Below are 18,671 nucleotides of genomic sequence, written 5' to 3'. Positions count from 1 at the left end.
CTGGGTCAAACAGTATGCACATTTCAACTTTTGATATATATTACCAACAGTGTCTTTAAAGGAAGGTCTCTCTTTTTAAAATAAAAATTGTATACATTTAAAATGTATGACATGGTGATTGATGTACATATACTTTACTACAGTCAATGCAATTAACATATCTCCTCACGTAATCACCTTTTTAAAGAAATGATGAGAATACCTGAAATCTTTCATGGCAAATTTCCAGATTTAATATGGTATTATTAACCATATTCATCATACTGTACATTAGATCTCTAGAGTTTATTCATCTCACATAACTGCAACTTAGTCCCTTTTGACCAGCATCTCCCAACCCCCCAAGCTCTTGGTAATCACCACTGTACTCTCCACTTCTATGCGTCTGACATTTTAGATTATACATAAAGTAAGATCATGCAGTTGTTTTTTTTCTAGCTTATTTCACTTAGCATAATGTCCTTCAGGTTCATCCATGTTGTTGCAAACGGCAGGATCTCCTTTTATAAGGCTGGGTAATATTCCATTGTGTATATATCTACCATTTTCTTTATCCATTTATTTGTCTACAAATGCTTAGGTTGTTTCTGTGTCATGTCCATTGTGAATAATGCTGCAATGAACATGCGAGTACAGATACCACTCTGAGGTACCAATTGCATTTCCTTTGGGTATATACCCCAAAGGGGAATTGCTGGATCATATGGTAGTTTCTTTTTAGGTTTTTGAGGAATCTCCATACTATTTTCCATATTGGCTATACGAGTTAAAATTCACACCAACAGTGTACAAGGGTTCCCTTTTCTCTCTATCCTCACCAACACTTGTGACTTTTTTTTAAAGTAAGAGCCGTACTAACAGGTATGAGGTGATATTTCATTGTGGTTTAGATTTGCATTTCCCTGATGATTAATTAGTGATGCTGAGCATCTTTTTAAAGAAAATCCACACAGACTACATATTCATAAATCTTTCAGATATTTAATAAATTAATAAGTGCCTCACCATTGCTTTTGTTTTCATTTTTTTTATTATAGTTGAACATGTTTTAAAGTATTCATTGGCAATTTCTTTCTCTTCCTGTTTCTCTATCAATCTATCTGTCTGTCTGTCTATCTATCTATCTATCAATCAATCAATCAATCAATCTATCCATTCTTTGTCCATTTTCCTATTGAACTGAATTATCTTTTTCTTAATGACTTTCAAATATATACTCTTCAGTATATTCTACAATATATTCTTCAAAGACATTCAAATATATTCAAAGATATATTCTTCAAAATATACATAAAATCTGTATGTATCTTCAGAGTACTTATCCTGCTTAGGGATAAATGGTTCTAATGACCAACAAGACTTGCATTGCTCACGTTTTGGAATGAAGCTCATCTCTGTCACCATTTGTCATGCATACAAGGGACAAAGCCATCCAGACCCGAGGGCGGTTGCTGAGATGTCCTTGCTACACTGTTCCTCATTAATGGCTCAGCTAGGGTCTTGTGATCTGTGCCAGACTCCTTTTTCCTGCCCTTGGCAAGCATCTTTTTCTTACTGCTGTATAATTCTAATGAGATTGCCCTGGTCAGCCATATTAGATAAGTGATGATCAGTGGAGAAAAGAAATTTCATAGAATATTAATATTTAAAATAAAATTTATTTTTGGCCTTTACCCAAGAGTGAATTTCATGGTCTATAAACCGTAAGCATATGTGAGGTTGAGGAGGAAAATTTGTTAATATAAACCCTGGGAAAATTCTAAAGGAAATTCAGTGATATATAAAGATGATGTAGGATAAAGTTTTATATTTAATTTAAGATTTCATGGCTTAAAATTGTTCATTGCTCCTCAACAGTTTCACTCCCTGGCCCCCATGTATTACCGTGGATCTGCTGCGGCTGTCATAGTGTATGACATCACCAAACAGGTAAGAACGTCTCTGTTAGAATTTGGATGATTTATGGTGATTCTCTGTCTTAGAAAGAGCAAAGCAGAGACTTCACTGCGTGACTCTTGACAGTAGACTGGAATGAAATTTCATAATGTGGCGAATGGGGTTTATGAACACTATATATTGAGTTTATTTCACCTATATGTAATGAAACGTTTTAGTTTATCTGCTAAATTAAATAAACAACAATGAACAGTTGTTTTTAAAATTGACTCTGTTTGTAGAGGCAAGGTCATGCCTGTTAGGATTGTTTTCTAGAATATTAACTTTTAAGGAAAAGGAAAACTGTCTTTAAGTTTTTCATGTTTTATAATTATAGGATGCTTATTTTCTATTAGCATTTCAATCATACTATTTAAAATGCCAAGGAAAATCTTTATGTACGTATACATTTAAAATAAATATATTTTTAGCGATCACATTGAAGATCTAGGATATCCATCAACAAACAGCTGCAATGGTATGCTGACATTTTTTTTTATCACTCCTGGAATGCTGACTCAGTGCACAGGGACCAATAGTTTAATGATTCTTCACAGTTGCATCCTGGAGTTCCTGACCACTTTTACCTAAATGTGTCCACCTTGGCTTGTTTCCTGGAGGACAGTTGTGAGTTAAAGGCAGAAAGGAAAACAGGACTCTAAAGTGTGTGTGTGTGTTTCTTTTCTTTTCTGAAATAAGTATGAACATTATCTTAGTTTTATGCGTAGGTCCTTTTTCATCTTAAGTCATGGCTATACTTTTAAATTAATGCTATTTATAGAAGAAAATTACTGATAGGACTTTATTCACTTTATTAAGTTTCAGTTTTAGGAAAGTGGAACTTTTACATGCTATTGAAGTATAATTTAGCTAACTATTATAAGACAGGGTTAGTATGTTTATCTACATGAATGTCCTGAAAATATTTTTTCCATTAAATTGTGTTGGGTTTGTATTTCTACTTGGTTGAAATATATAGGGTTATATATGAAATACACAGGGTTATGTACATAGGGTTATGTTAGGACCCACATAACTCTATTATGTTGGGTCTTTTCAGTGATTGATTTACACTTTGGGTTTAGGACTCATTCCACACCTTGAAGAAATGGGTGAAAGAGCTGAAAGAACATGGTCCAGAAAACATTGTAATGGCTATTGCGGGGAACAAATGTGATCTCTCAGATATTAGGTAAGATGCATTACATTTTTTTAATGTGGTTAATATCTTACATCCCTGAATGTCTATGTGCAGAAAGCTGTCATGCCTTGTTGTTCTCAATGTAATAATTTATTGAGAGTCATTCACTGTAGTGATCAAGGTGGTATTTTTCAAACAGAGTAAAATTAAGGGGAAATAGTAGAGAAATGCAAATTTGATGGACTACACAGTAACGAATATTAAAATCAGACCTCCTATACATAGCACAGTTACATCCCTGACTCTAGATGTCTTTGGGCTACATGGTTTTATTATTTTTGTTACTTTTCTGTGACTATTATCATTATTACTACTATCATCATTTTAGTAACACTTTCATATGGTAAGGAGAGTTAGATTCTTAACATTTTCATAGCATTTCTGTTTGTTTTTCTTCTAGACTTTAACTTAAGGATGTAGTCAAGTCTATATAATCTCACTATTTTGTTCTAAGATCTGAATATGATGGATCATATCTGAAAACCTTGGCTTGTTCCAGAGATACTGGATTATTGAATTCCTTTACCTGGAGAGATGTTCGTAGAAACCCAGTCCACATGGATTGGAGATTTGATGATAGCTCTATCTAGTCTGATAAGCTAGTTATTTTTACTAAATAAAACTGTTATGAAAAAAGGAAATAGTGAATTTACATTGTCTCCATTCTCCTGGCTAATTTAATACTCAGCAATTCTAGTAGTTGATTTTCATAAAGACAACATCAAGTTTCAGGCGTCTGCTAATCCAAATATGATTAAAACAAAGTTAAATAACAATGAAAATAACATCTTTCAAAAGCTCTTAACATGGACTTTGACAAATTAATTACTCGTTTCTTTGCGATTTCAGAAGCTTTATATCACATTGCATCAGGTTGGTTTATAATAACAGCCATTAACACCACTTAATCATTTGTTCTCTGGAGGATGGACAAATCTTTGACCTCCTCAGACTTAGTTCAGTTCCCTACCTTCTTTAGCTCGTTTGTCTAGTATTCCCAGAAGAATTGCTTTAACTTTTATCATTGTAAGGGGGTGAGGTGGGTGGTAAAGGGAGCTTTTGCTTAGAGAAGGCACTGTCATCTGATACCATTGAACTGTGGTAAATGGCTTGACTTAAAGTGAACTAAGCCTTGTGTATTGTGTGAGAGCTAATGAACTAGAATTTAACCAGAAAATAATTTAAACTTGAATGGAATTATTAGAACTCTTGGTTACATGGAACTGAAACCCAATAGAAATTAATTTCAGGAAAGAGGAATTTATTGAAAGGTCCTGGTATCCACATGGTTAAGAAGAGGGCTGTGTTAGCTCTGGTATGCAATATGTTCCATCTTTAGTCTCTGGAAAGGTATTGGCCTAGCATTCTCTCTGTTTCCAGTCTAAATTGCCATGGATGGATTTCCCACATCGTGACAAGGCATTGTGGCCAAGGGAGGGGGGATTTTGGGTAGTCCAAGAGGATTATCTCACCACAACCATGAGAATGAGAGGGTGGCTGGTTTAGGAGTGGGGCAGTTGCTAGAAAAATACAGCCTTGGCACATGAAAGATGTCTGTGACGTGTCGGCTTCACTACTGGCACCTAAAGGCACATCATTTCTCAGGGAGGAATTCACCTTTTATGCACTGGTATAGCATTCTCCTCAGCAGGCATTCTGCTTTGTGCTGATCAAGTCCTATATATACAATTTCCAGAATGTCCTGATAGCATAGTCCATCCATCTCACTTCCAACCATAAGTTCACTCACAGCTCCACCACCCCCACTGGGACACAATCCAAGACTACATCTAGCTACTGCATCTAGTGGTGACCTCATGGGGCCACTTTTCTATGGGCCCAGGTTTTTTGGGTAAAACTCTTTCTCTTGTAGTTGGCCTCGAAATCTAAGTGTGGCTTCTCAAGATCCTGCAGTTATGGTTTAAAGTGTGAAATGTGTATCTTTTGTTATACTCAACATTATTTTAAATGCTACCGATTATTGGATCATGCAGGAAGAAATGACTCCCTTTGCAATTCTCCTTCAAACCTCTACTTAAGTCAATGAAAAATATTAGTTTGATGCTTGTAAAATTTTAATTTTTAAACACTTATTAATATATAACTTAAAATTTTAATTTTTATTGAGATAATTTATAAACCATAAAATCTACTTGTTTTAATACACTTTAGTACATTTATAGAGTTGTACAGTCATCATCACATCTAATTTTAGAACATTTCCATCTCCCTACAAAGAAATATCATGCCCAGTTACAGTTACCTCCAATTTCATATCATTTTCTCTTGTGCTTGATTTAGTCTCGTGTTGTTTTGTACAGTAACATGCTGGACAGGCTTGTAGCCTCGGAGCAATAGGCTGTACCATGTAGGCTAGGTGTGCAGTAGGCTGTACCGTCTAGGTTTGTATAAGTGCCCTCTATGATGTTTACGCAACAATAAAATTGTTTAGCAATGCATGTCTCAGAACATATTCTCGTCATTAAGCAGCACGTAACTGTAGTGGTCTGTAGAAGGTCCTCCACCTTAGGTTTGCTTCCTCTCTCTCTCTCTAAGGGAGAACAGCAAGTATAAAAATAAGGGTTAGAAATTTATTAGCCTCAAGTTCACATGGAACATTCTCCAGGATAGACCATATACTAAGCCAGTCAATAAACTTTGATAAATTTAAAATAATTAAAATCATACAAAGTATATATTTAGATTACAGTGAAATTAAATTATAAACCATCAACAAACACATGAGGATGGAGAAAAACTGGATCACTCACACATTGTGGTGTGAATATAAAATGTTACAGCCACTCTGGAAAATAGTGTGGCAATTTCTTTTGAAACTATATATACAATTACCATATGGCCCAGAAATCGCACTTTTGGACATCTGTCCCACAGAAATGAAAACTTATATTAACACAAAACCCCAGACATGAATATTTATAGAAGCCTTTATTTGCAATAGCCCCAGACTGGAATCAGCCCAAATATCATTCCAAAGTTAAATGGCCAAACTGGTGCAGTCATACTGTGGAATACTACTCAGCAACAAAAAGGAACAAACTACTGATACGTGCAACTGGGGCGAACCTCCAGGGGAATTATGTGAGTGAATAAGGCCAGTCCCGCAGGTTTCATAGTGTCTGATTCCATTTGTATAATGTTTTGAAATGAAAATATTTTGGAAATAGAGGACAGATTAGTGGTTGCCAGAAGCTATGGTTAGGGTGATGTGGGTGAGGAGGGAGAGGAAAGCAAGCATGGTTATAAAAGGGCAAGGTGAGGGATCCTTGTCCTGTCCGAACTGTTCAGTATCTTTTCTGTGGTGGTAGACACCTGAAACTACACAGGTGATGAAATGGCATAGAACTTTACATGTGCACATGCACACATGCACACACACACGTAGACCAGTAGAACTGAGGAAATATGAATAAGAAAGAGTAACTCGATGTTCGTGATATTATATTATAGTTTTACACAATGTTGCCATTTGGGGAACCTGGGCAAAGTGTACAATGAGTCTCTTGATATTGTCTTATAACTAACAGCAAGTGAATCTATAATTACCTCTATAAGATGTTCAATTAACAAAAATTTGATTGAGACAAAGTAATAGCTAAATATTAAAATAGTGTTATATATTTTATGCATATTATATGTATTACATATAATTAAATAAAGTTTGGTAAGCACACTGGGGCAAATGATGAATTTATTTCCAGAACAAACAATGTACAAAAGAAGAATCAGATAACTATATTAAAAATTTCCACTTAGGAAAGCAGAAAAGGGGAAGCCTGATGTACTTACTGGTCTGTATCCAAAGTATAAACTTTCTTCCACTAGGTAGGAACAGTCCGATAAATGATTGGGCCTGCGACCCTAATGGGCATCTGCTTGTTGACAGCTTTCCATGGCATTGGAATCAGGTTCTTGGTCATCCAGTCTGGCTGCTCCAGATTTCTGCCTGCTGGTATGATTTTTCTGGGGAGCTAGCCAAATCTCTACACCCGAGACCTTATGTAGAGCTTGACCTTCTTTTGCTCTAATCCTAAAACACTTTGCTCTCCTGTAATTGTCAGAAGACTATTTGATTTTTCATTGGAGAGGGAAAGTATATAGAAGTGTGTGTGTGTATGTGTGTGTGTGTGTGTGTGTGTGTGTGAGAGAGAGAGAGAGAGAGAGAGTGTGTGTGTGTAGGTGGAACTGGTCTCATTTAACAGACTTTGGTTGTGTAAGCTTATAAATTCTTAAGAGGAGCTAAGTTTGCCTGGTGTATTTTGAGAGGGTACTGGAATTTAAATGGAATTAACTTTCTGAACTTGACTCAGCCCACTTGAGGCATTTTTGTGCAGAAGTGCTTCATAGAGGAGATGCTCAATCATTGGGTCAGTATGTTTCATATCCATGCATGTTCCAGAAGATGGTACAAAGGTCTGAGTATACTTACTACTCAGAGTGAAAGGCATTCAGAAGTATCTGGTCCAGTGAATTCAGGACTTCTAGTTTAGTTAGTTTTTTTTTAAAGACTCCTGATCTTTGTGAGAAACTTTCCTGAATATCTTGGACAACTCTAGACAAAAATCTCCTTGTGCCCAAATTATTGTGACATTGGAGTAATGTGTAGTGTCTATGAATCTAAGGTGATGAAGCAAACTGGAATTGGTGTGCTGTATATAAGAAGGCTGTCTGAAGCTTGCACACAGTAGGTGCTCAGTGGATGTCACTTCCCTCCTTTCCTGCCACTCATCTTCCTCCCCTGTGAGGATCTGCCTTGGAGAGAAGCTCTGCTAACAACTCCTGGGGAGGAGAGTGTGCTGTTCCTGATGAGGCCTGGCAAACGGGGCTGCCCTCTTCTCCCTGCCATCTGCTGATGCTGAGGTAGGGATTGCAAACTTGGGGACATTTTAGGGACATATGGGGTTGAAACAAAATAAGAGAACCTCAACTGAAAGGATTGTGCAGGAGTAGGATAACAGCTGACTTGAAGAGCAAGGACAGCTCAGAGCAGAGAGAGTACGTGGAGCGATTTGCCTAACTCAGATGGCAGGAAAAGCTGACGTGAGTCAGTGGCAGATCACTGAGTTTTTGAACCAATAATGTGTTGTATGGGGCTGATTCCAGTGGTTATAAGGAAGGCAGATTTGGTCTGAGGCGTAGATAGAAAAGCAACCTTTTCAGAAAATCTGAGGAGCCCAGAGAGTGACCGCACAGCACAGCCTCATCTTGGGCCTGGTGGAAGAATTGGGGCAAAGAAGTCTTGAAAAGAAAAAAATGAAATAGATCACCTTGCTTCAGTAATTTAAAAAGTTCCATGAACATAAAAATCATGTAGGACACTTGTTAAAAATTCAGTTTCCAGGGTCAAGCTCCAGAGATTCCGATTTAATAGGCAGCAGCAGGCTGGGCACATATGCATTTTAAAAAGTGCTTCTTTTGTAAATAGATGGTCCATGACCATACTTGGAAAAGCATTGCCTTAGGTGGTAGGAGCTTATGGTAGGGAAGAAGAAGGGACTTTTGGAACCTAGCTGGGTGTCTGTGTAATCTCTGCAGGTCTCTGACTGAGAGGCCACACCTGCCTGGGCTTCCCTCTTACCTTTCAGGTCTCAGGAAAATGGAAACAGGAGCTTATCATCACTCAGGATCCAGAAGCAGCAATTTGATCTCTCGTAATTAGGAACTCTTCCTGACTTGCTCAATCATTTGGACATTGGCCTTACTCAAATGGATTCTAACTTGACCTGCTCAGGGGTCTCCTGTTGCCTTTTCCTTGGGATTCCACCCCTTGTTGGCATCTTTCGGGCTGTGAATCAGTCAGGGTGAGGGAGGAACATGTAAAAGTGCTGAGGAAAGAAAAGCTCTCAGGCCTAATTTATTTCATCTTGCAAATGGTAGCAGTGGGAAGTTACCCAGCAGAGTGATAGTGGAAATTAGGGGCTTGAGGATGAGGAGCCTTCTACTCAGAAGTGGTGGGCGATGACCTGGGGGTGGCTCTTCTATCACGGGCCCTCTCTGCCCATGGTCCCCCCGCCCCCGCCATCTCCCCTTAAATACAGCCAAAGAGATCATCAGGGATGATGTTCTCCAGCCTCTTCTAAGAATGGACTTAAGGGCTTTAAGAGCTCTTATTAACACTTCTGCTCTCTCTAAAGAAACAATGAGAGAGGTTGGTGGGACTGCTGCTGGTGAGTCAAGACTTTTTCCCTAGAGTAGAGCTCGAACTCCAGGAAAGGAGCATTTGGGGGTAGAAGTGAAACTCGGGTAGAATGGAAGGAAGGAAATTTGTCCTATCAGTTTTCAGTCATTCAATTAGCAAACAATTTTTGGCAGTTCTTGTGTGTGCAGAAAGTCCTATGGGAAGTACAAAAAATATTTTCCTTTCAGCTATTCTGTTTGGGGAGCCAAGAGTAGTACTCATGGGAAGAAAATATCTAGTGAGCAATGTAAGACTATATTTAATAGAATTCCAAAATTCATGGTGCAAAAAGGACAAAGGAATTCAGGAAAGGGGAAATATGTAGTCATCTAGAGTAATTTGGAAAGGCTCATGGATGAAATGTGTGAGGAGCAGGGTGTTCAGGATGCATCCAGTAGGAGGGAATTCCAGGAAGGGAAGATAATGAACAAAAGACATGAAAGTGGGAAGGAGTTTGACATGTGTTGTGGGGGAGGGACATCAAGAGTACTTGCCTGATGGCTTGGCCTGGAGAATGCGGGAAAGATAGCTGGATAGTGAGGGGATAGTTTTTGATTCGCTTTAAAGTGTGCAGAGTGGTTTGGGCTTCATATGGTGGGCCAGGATGGCCAATACCTGGTGCTCCTGCCTCCTGCTTCCCCCCTTTCATACCCATGGCACTGTCTTCTGAGTCTTTTGTGACCCCAGGCTTCTTAACATAGTGCTCCATGTTCTCACTACCGATTAAAGAAATGACACCTATTTGCCAACGTCAAAGTAGGCTGTGGGAGTGTTTCTGGATTCTTGAGCAAGTAAGGATTCATGCAATTTCCTGTGCAGTCTAGAGCTAGAACCTGGGGTGGGAGCTGGATTTTGCAGCCTAAGTGCCTCTTCTGCAGCTTCCTGAAATACACATTAGTGGAGTGAGAAGTCATCAGGCATTTGTTGTTTGAATAAAGTTCAGGTCTTTAGCAGATTAAAAATATAGTTAAAAATACATTTTTTTTTTTTTTTTTTACTAAGAATGCATACATTGCTTTTATTTCTTACATGTGTGACTGCAAAACTCATTCCAATCTCAATAGTGGGCCAAAAATGGATATGGAGTTTCTTTAAAAATATAAATCAAATAAGAGAACTTGAGATACTGGATAATAGAAATTCAACTTATTCCAAATACACAAAAGCCAATGAGCACCAAAAGCCACCAGAAGGTCTAGAAATATGGCCATGTTAAAATGCACACAACATTTTCTTCCCATGAGCTGAGGAGGCAGAGTAGAGGCTGTGCTATCAAAATTGTGTTTGCACTGTGAGATGCGCCTTCCTGTGTTTTGGCCTTCTTCTGATGCTTTGCGATGGCTGAGCCTGCATCTGCTCACTGTTGTCAGGTGGGAAGCCAGGAAGACCCTGTACAACATTTATGTATATTTTAAAGAATAACATGAATTTAAAAAAATAAAATGACCAGCTATGAAACTGAGTGAGCCTTACTCCCCAGTCATATTCCTCTTTCTCCACCCAGAGTAACTACTATTTTGACTTTTGTGGTACTCATTTTGTTTTCTTTATTCTTTACTACTCATGTTTGCATTTCTAAATAATAGATTTAGGTTTGCCTGTTTATGAACTTTATATAAATGCAATAACCCTATACATATTATATGACAACTTGTCTCTTGCATGCAACATGCCTAGGAGATTAATCCCAATGAATGTTAGCTGTAGTTTGTACATTTTCATGGATGTATACTGTTCTGTTTTATGAGTGTAACAGTTTATCCATCTTACTATTGATGGATATTTGAGTTATTTCTGGTTTGGTGTTACTATTGCTTCTTGACAAATGTTCCTTCTTGAACATTTTTTTATATCTCCCAGTGCCACATGTAAGTATTTCTCTAGATTTGGGCATCTAAGAGTTTAACTGCTTAATCATAGGGTGTGCGCATGCTCAGTTTTACTAGGCAATGTCAGTGTTTTCGAAAGCTGAAACCAGTGCTGCATGAGGCTTCCTGTTTCGCCAAATCTTGGTGCTGTAAGTTGTTAGAGTGTGGAGTGACATCAGATAATAATTTCAGTTTGTATTTTCCCAGTTACCAATGAAGTTGACACCTTTTTATACATTTTTTGGCCATTCAATCAATTTTTCTCTTATGCGAAGAGCCTGTTCAAGTCTATCACTTTTTATATTGGGTTCTTTACCTTAATCTTGCTTATTCATAAGATTTTAAAATATTTATGTTTGATGCTATTCCTTTGTCATATGTATGTGCTGAAATATCTTCTTTAAATTTATGTCTCGTTTTTTTTTTCATTTTATGTTGTCTTTTCATTGCCAGAAGTCCTTACTTTCTGTGTAATAGAATTTATCAGTATTTTGTCTTTATCTAGTTTTTTTGAGGGGGAGAAGAGGGAGGAAGCATGAGTCTTATAAGAAATCTTTCCATACCCCCAAGATAATGAATATATTTCCCTATTTTGATGATCCTTTAAAAACTTTACAGTTTTGTTTTCTGATTTGTCTTTGATTCACTTGGAATTGATTTTTACACATGCTGCTGATTTTTCCAAATAGATATCCAGTTGTCTCAGCATTGTTGGCTATCAAGTCCATTCTTTCTCCACTGATAGGCAGTCTACCTCTGCCATGTATTCTGTGCACCATCTGCACAGGCCTGTTTCTAGGGCCTTGTTCTGTCCCAGTGGCCTACTTATCCATTCTCAGTACCAATACTACACTAAATTATCATTTTGGCTTCATCGTAAGTCTTGATAAATGGCCTGGACTTATGATATGGTCTGGAACCTCTTTAACCAATATTTGTTGGCCCCAGAGAAGATTTTATGAGAGCGTGTGGTGTGGGTGTGGATGTGGGTGCTGCGCTGTGGTCTGGTGGGGATTAGGGAAGCGTCAGACCCATATCTGCATGTGATGAAGGTGTGTGTGTTGGGGGTGTTTATTTTTATGGCTGATTTTAAAAATTTTTAAGTAAACTTATTTTAGGATAGTTTTATATTTACAGAAAAGTTGCAGTTAGTACTGAGAGTTCCTGTATACCTCACACCCAGCTTCCCCTATCATTAACATTCCATTACTATGGTAACTTTGTCACATTAAGGAACCAATATTGATACTTTATTATTAACTAAAGCTCACATTTTACACAGATTTCATTAGTTTTCTCTTAATATCTTTTTTTTTTAATTTGTTTTTTTTCTAGGATTCCATCCAGAATATCATATTATATTTAGTTGTCATGTCTCTTTAGGCTCCTCTGGGCCATGATAGTTCCTCAGACTTCCTCTGTTTTTGACATTTTAAGGAGTACTAGTCAGGTACTTTTGAGAGTGTCTCTTAATTAAGGTTTGTCTCATGTGTTTCTCATGATTAGACTGGGTGTGTTTTTGAGAGGAAGACCACAGAGGTGAAGTGCTATTTTTATTTATCATATCATATTTAAACATATCAAGGGTTCATGTTATTAACTTGACTTACCACTGAGGATATTGACTTCGATCACCGGGTTGAGGTAGTGGTTGTCAGGTTTCTTCACTATAAAGTTCCCCCCTCCTTTTCTCTACCTCAAGGGGTCCCCAACCCCTCTGCTGCAGATCGATACTGGTCCGTGGCCTACTAGGAACTGGGCCACACAGCAGGAGGTGAGTGGCTGGCAAGTGAGTAAAGCTTCATCTGTATCTGCAGCCGCTCCCCAGTGCTAGCATCGCCACCTCAGCTCCAGCTCAGATCATCAGGTATTAGACTCTCATAGGAGCACCGGTCGGTCCTTGGTGCCAGAAAGGTTGGGGACTGCTGCCTTACTGTACTCCTTGGAGGGAAGACTGCATGCACAGCTCCACCTCCTCGGGAGGAGGGTATCTACATAAATTTTTTGGAATTTTGCAGGTGAAATTTGTCTCTTTTCTCCTCTTAATTAATTTATTCAGTCATTTATTTTTATCAGTATAAACACATAAATATTTATTTTATACTTTGGGTTATAATGCAGTACTGTGTTATTTAATTTGTTGCTCAAAATGTTCCAGCTTTGGCCACTGGCAGCTTTTTCTGTTGGCTCCTGTGTCCCTTCAACATATGCCTATTTTTTGGTTTTTGAGCATTTCCTTACTTTTCGGGACAACAAGATGTTTCAAGCCCATCTTATATATTTTAGGCTACTGTCCTAGAATCAGCCATGTCTCCAAGTAGCCCTAGTTCCTTTCATTGGAGAATGATATTTAGAAACTAAGATCTGGGCTGGGTGTGCTTGTTGCTACTGGGGTTTCATTGGGTCTATGTCCTTTCAGTGAACAGAAGTAGATAATATATGTATGTGTACTAACTCGAGTGTACATATATATCTGTAATTATTTATATATGTAACCATTTGTATCTAGATTAGGATAAACATAAGTTCATATTGATGACTCTAATCCAGAACCACATGGCTCATTCTAACCCTCTTTGACTGTAGGGGAGAGAATATTTTAAAAAATCATCAACTGATGTATGACTAAGCTTAATGATGAGCTTTGTTCCTGGGGATTTTCTTATAAGATACAATAATCTTTTCCCTTTCACTTTACATGCTGTCCAAAGTTTCATAAGTTCAAAATGTTAACTTCTGTTAAGAGTTATGGCTATCTCAGTGATTACTTTCAAACAACACATTATTTACTTATATTTATAGACTGTTCACTTAGGTAGTGGACTGAAAGCAAGTTAATCATCATTATCATCATCATTATCATTGCTAGCCTGAACTGAATGCTCACTATGTGCCAGATACTATTATAAGTATCACAATCCTATGAAAGAGTTACAGTCATTCTCCTATCTCATGGATGAGGCACAGAGATTAAGGAGCTTGTCCCAGGTCCTGTAGCTAAGAGAGTGTGGGGCCCAGCTTTAAATCCAGGTCTGTGCCAGAGCTGATGTTCTTGACTATCATGTATCTTATATTGCATCTCATAAGAAGGATCCATGAAGGAGGATAATTTCCTAACTACAAAGAGAAAATAGAAGCTGATTCAATTCCAGAGGATCTGGAGCTAATGATTCTTTCCAGCGATTCTCTCTGGCATCTTTAGGACTAGCCTAAATTTCTGTCAGGAGAAGGGGTATTAAGAGGCAAAGGAATGGCCAGGTCCCTCTAGAGAACTCATGTTTTCTGTTCAGTCCTCATTTGATTCAAATTCTGAGATTTTTAATGGGAAACAATCCATTTAAGTCTGTGGTGAGAACATGACACCACTCGTTAGAACTTGACACCAGGAATTTGGCCACAGGTGAATAGCAGTTACGGACACACATTAATAAGGAAGCAAGGCCCCATGGGAACAGAAATTCTTCCCAGGGTACACATGTCAAATGCTTTAACTGTAAGTGCTTAGATCACTGTAAAGTGGTGTTATCCAATCAGTATTAAATACAAAGGTGGTTATTATTCTTTTTTAAAAAAGCTCATTTTAGTTTTAGTTTTACCTCACAGGCAAATCAATCTGAGTATCTAAAAGAACAGATTTTGCTGCTTTAATTATTGCTAAAATGGTTGCCTCATCTGTGTAGTACCCAAATATCTTGGGTATTTAGGGAAAATATGAGCTAACGAGAGCACAACAAGCCCCGATTATTCATTTTAGTGGCTGCCTGAGGGAGTGGGGAAGACTGAGACTGCTTCATGGCACTCCTCAGCCTCTGCAGACAGCCTGCAGCCTTCCTCTGCTGGAGTTTGATGGAATGTTGTGAATAATTTCCATTGCTTTTGGCTAGAATACCTTAAACATGTGGGATGATTTTGACAAAAAAAGAATTCTCCCAGACATCTAACAGCCCTCTCTTGCTCACTGTTGTCTTACTGCTTACCCATGGCCCACTTACTTGATTGTTTAAGCCTGACCTTGGAAGGGAGGCTATGGCTGGATCAGAGAGTAAAAATATAGGGCAAACATTTTTAAATGAAATGTTAACTGCTGTATTCTAGGAGTTTGGGAGAACATAAAGAATGCTTGCTTGCTTGTTGCTGTTATGATGTTTTGGAAATTTAATATGCATGCTAGAACCAGAAGATTTCTTTTGTGAAGAGCTCATGAGGCTACTATTATTTAATTTTATCACTTGTAAAATGGTGCCTGAGAAATGTACAAACACACATTGCTTAAGGAAGGGGTGTGTTCTGAGGAATGTGTCGTTAGACAATTTCATCCTTGTGTGCAAATCACAGAGTGCACTTACACAAACCTAGTTTAGCCTAGTACGCACTTAGGCTGTATGGTATAGCCAGTGCTCCTAGGCTCAAGCCTGCAGTATGATACTACTGTCCTGAGTACTGTAGGTAATTATAACACAATGGTAAGTATTTGTGCATCTAATACATAAAAAAGTACCATAAAAATGTAATATACCTGTAGGGCACTTATCATGAATGGAACTTGCAGGACTAGAAGTTGCTCTCAGTGAGTCAGTGAGTGAGTGGTGAGTGACTGAAGGGCTGTAGACTTTATAAACACTATACAGTTAGGTTACACTTAATTTATAAAAAACATTTTTCTTCAGTAATAAATTAATTTAGTTTACTGTAACAATTTTTACTTTATAAACTTAAATTAAAAAAAGATTTTTGACTCTTTTGTAATAACACTTAGCTTAAAACATATTGTATAGATGTGTACTTTCTGTATATCCTTATTCTATAAACATTTTTCTATTTTTAAAATTATTTATTTATTTGTTTGTTTATTTGTTTATTTTTACTTTTTAAGCTTTTTTGTTAAAAACAAAGACAAACACACACAATGGCTTAAGCCTACATAGGATCAGGATCATTAATATCGCTGTCTTCCACTTCCATGTCTTGTCCCACTGGAAGGTCTTTAGGGTTAGTAACTTGCTTGGAACTGTTATCTTCTATGATAACAATGCCTTCTTCTGGAATACCTCCTGAAGGACCAGCCTGAGGAGATGCCACTCATTTCAGAAGAATATCTATGGTGATTTGCTTGGCTTGTTTCTTCTTTTCATCATGGATTTGCTTCTAAGCAGATAATGGTACCATGAACATTCCTCTGTATTAATGAAAACCTTTCAGTGTTGAGGTCCATGTTTTCAAACTTTTAAGGAGCTTGTTGAGGTCTGCGACAGCTTCTGCTAAACCCTTCACTGTGAATTTTATTGGGAGTTTTATTCTTTTCTCTTGTTCTTTTTTTTTTTTATCTCGTCTTCACCTAGACATTCCTTTTTGAGTTCTAATAATTATTGATCAGTTCCTCAAGAACCATTACCTCTAGGAACTCCTCAGTGTCATCCTCATCCACACCAGGTTCAAGTTGTTTGCCACCTCAACCACAGCCTTGTTGGTTTTTGTACCCTTTGTGCTATGATGTTACAAAGGCTATGACATCACTAGGTGATAGGAATTTTTCAGTTCCATAATAATATGGAAACACCATTGTATGTGTGGTCTGTTGTTGACTGAACTGTTGTTATATAGAGCATGACTATATATTAAATTATGTCTTAGGTATAGTCATTTTAATATATATATCAAAACTCTGGACTTCATAGTGAAAGATTATGAATAGACTGCAAAAATACAAAGCTCAACATTTTACAGACCACTGCCTAAAAGTGTTTTTCTCAAGCTTTAGAGTACATAAGAAGCTGTTGGAAAGTTGCTAAAATCCATATAGATATTCTGGTTCAATAGGTCTGGGGCAAGGGACCTCCATTTCTAACAGGTCCCAAATAATCACTGGGATAGGTATCTGTAGAACACGCCTGAGAATGATATCCTAAAAATTTTATGCGATGTTTTCCGAAGATGTCTAGAGAAGGCTTAGTTATGATTGTTATGTGACAGAGAGGACTGCAGGACTCTTGGATGCTTATCCTCATTTTGTCTCCTTGTTTTTAGCATTAAAGTTTTTTTTTTTTAACTTATGTATTTAATTTATGGAAAAATGAGGACTTTTGTGCATCTGCTCTAAGATGCCTGAAAACTTTCTAGATGTGGTTGTTCTACAGTTAACCATGACCTCTTTGAAATCACATGGTTATTGTGTGAGCATTCCTCCCTTTCCATGCTTCAACACTGCAGATATTGAACTTTTTCATCTGGGCCAATCTGAGACACGGAAAATGTGCTCCTCATTTTCCTGTGAATTTCTTTAATTGCAAGCAGGATAGGAAAACCATGATTTTTTACTGAATAATTATTGTTTGCCTCTATACAAATAATAAATAATTTAAAAATCAAGTAGATGTTAAAACTCTCTTTATAATAACAGTACAAATATAAATATCTAGTACTCAACAGTTTTTGGTGTATATATCATTTAAAATTTTTTGAAGTATTTTAAATCCAAGAAATGAATTCGGCAAGAACTGAACAAGACCTGTATAGATAAAACTTTACAACTCTATGGTAAGACATGAAAGAAGACTTAAATAAATTAAAATATGTACTTATTCCTTCGATAGGAAAACTTAGTACTGTAAAAATGTCAGTTTGCTCTAAAGTAAACCATGAATTCACTGAGATTCCAGTCAGATTACCAAAATAACATTTTAAAAGATTTTACAGAATGATCCTAAAATTCTTTAGAAAAATAAAACAGGCAAAAATAATATTGGAGGGACTAATCCCAGCAGATGAAGAAATGTATTTTAATGATTTAGTGATAAAACAATGTAGTATTGTTACAGAACTAGACAGAAAATCAGTGAACAAAGTAGAGAATCAAGAAAATAGGATAAAATACATGAGAAGATTTATTATATGATAAAAATGATATTTTAAATAGTATAAAAAAGGATAATTCAATAAATTATTTAAGAGTAATTAGCTAGTTATAAGGGAAAGTGGATTCAAAATGGAACAAGGATTTACATGTAAAATAACAAATCCATAAAAGTTAGAGAAAGTAGGTGAATTTTAAAAGTAATCTCAGAATTATAATGAGCTGTTTAATCATGATATAAAACTTAGAGGCTGAAGAAGAAAATGATCACTAAATCTGACTGGGCCATGGGTTGAGTCAGATAAACTTAAGAAAGGCCTTCAAACTCTGAAGTAGGTTGGGCCTCCTATTTACTCATTTCCTCCATTTGCATTATTTCTTCAATCTTTCTAAGCATTCTTTAAGAAAATTGTGCCTTACCATTATCTTTTCTGACATAGCTTTGTAAAGATTTGTTAAAGAGACACTTATATAGCACTTAGTGTGTGCCAGGTATTGTTTTGAGTACATTATAATGCCAACTTACTTAACATTTAAATTGTAAAGCAGTCACACCATCTGGTAGAATGAAGAACATAAAACCTTAGAGAAGTGGACATTAGGGGCTACTGAAGGAGA

The 18,671-nt window shown here is 37.1% G+C and overlaps 1 protein-coding gene across 2 annotated transcripts in view; it reads left to right on the top strand.

Annotated features, from left to right (window-relative positions):
• Positions 1–18,671, top strand: part of RAB31 (RAB31, member RAS oncogene family) — a 112,695-nt gene that overhangs the window by 70,540 nt on the left and 23,484 nt on the right. For both annotated transcript variants that reach the window (XM_016119869.2, XM_036229853.1), the window contains exons 4-5: positions 1,858–1,929; positions 3,021–3,127. In XM_016119869.2, the coding sequence (XP_015975355.1) occupies positions 1,858–1,929; positions 3,021–3,127 (179 nt within the window). The remainder of the gene's footprint in view (positions 1–1,857; positions 1,930–3,020; positions 3,128–18,671) is intronic.

This window comes from Rousettus aegyptiacus, unplaced genomic scaffold, assembly GCF_014176215.1.
Source record: "Rousettus aegyptiacus isolate mRouAeg1 unplaced genomic scaffold, mRouAeg1.p scaffold_m13_p_12, whole genome shotgun sequence".
Classification (NCBI taxonomy): Eukaryota; Metazoa; Chordata; class Mammalia; order Chiroptera; family Pteropodidae; genus Rousettus; species Rousettus aegyptiacus.
Note: the sequence above shows the minus strand (reverse complement) of the source record. Positions and strands in the feature narration are given on the sequence as shown.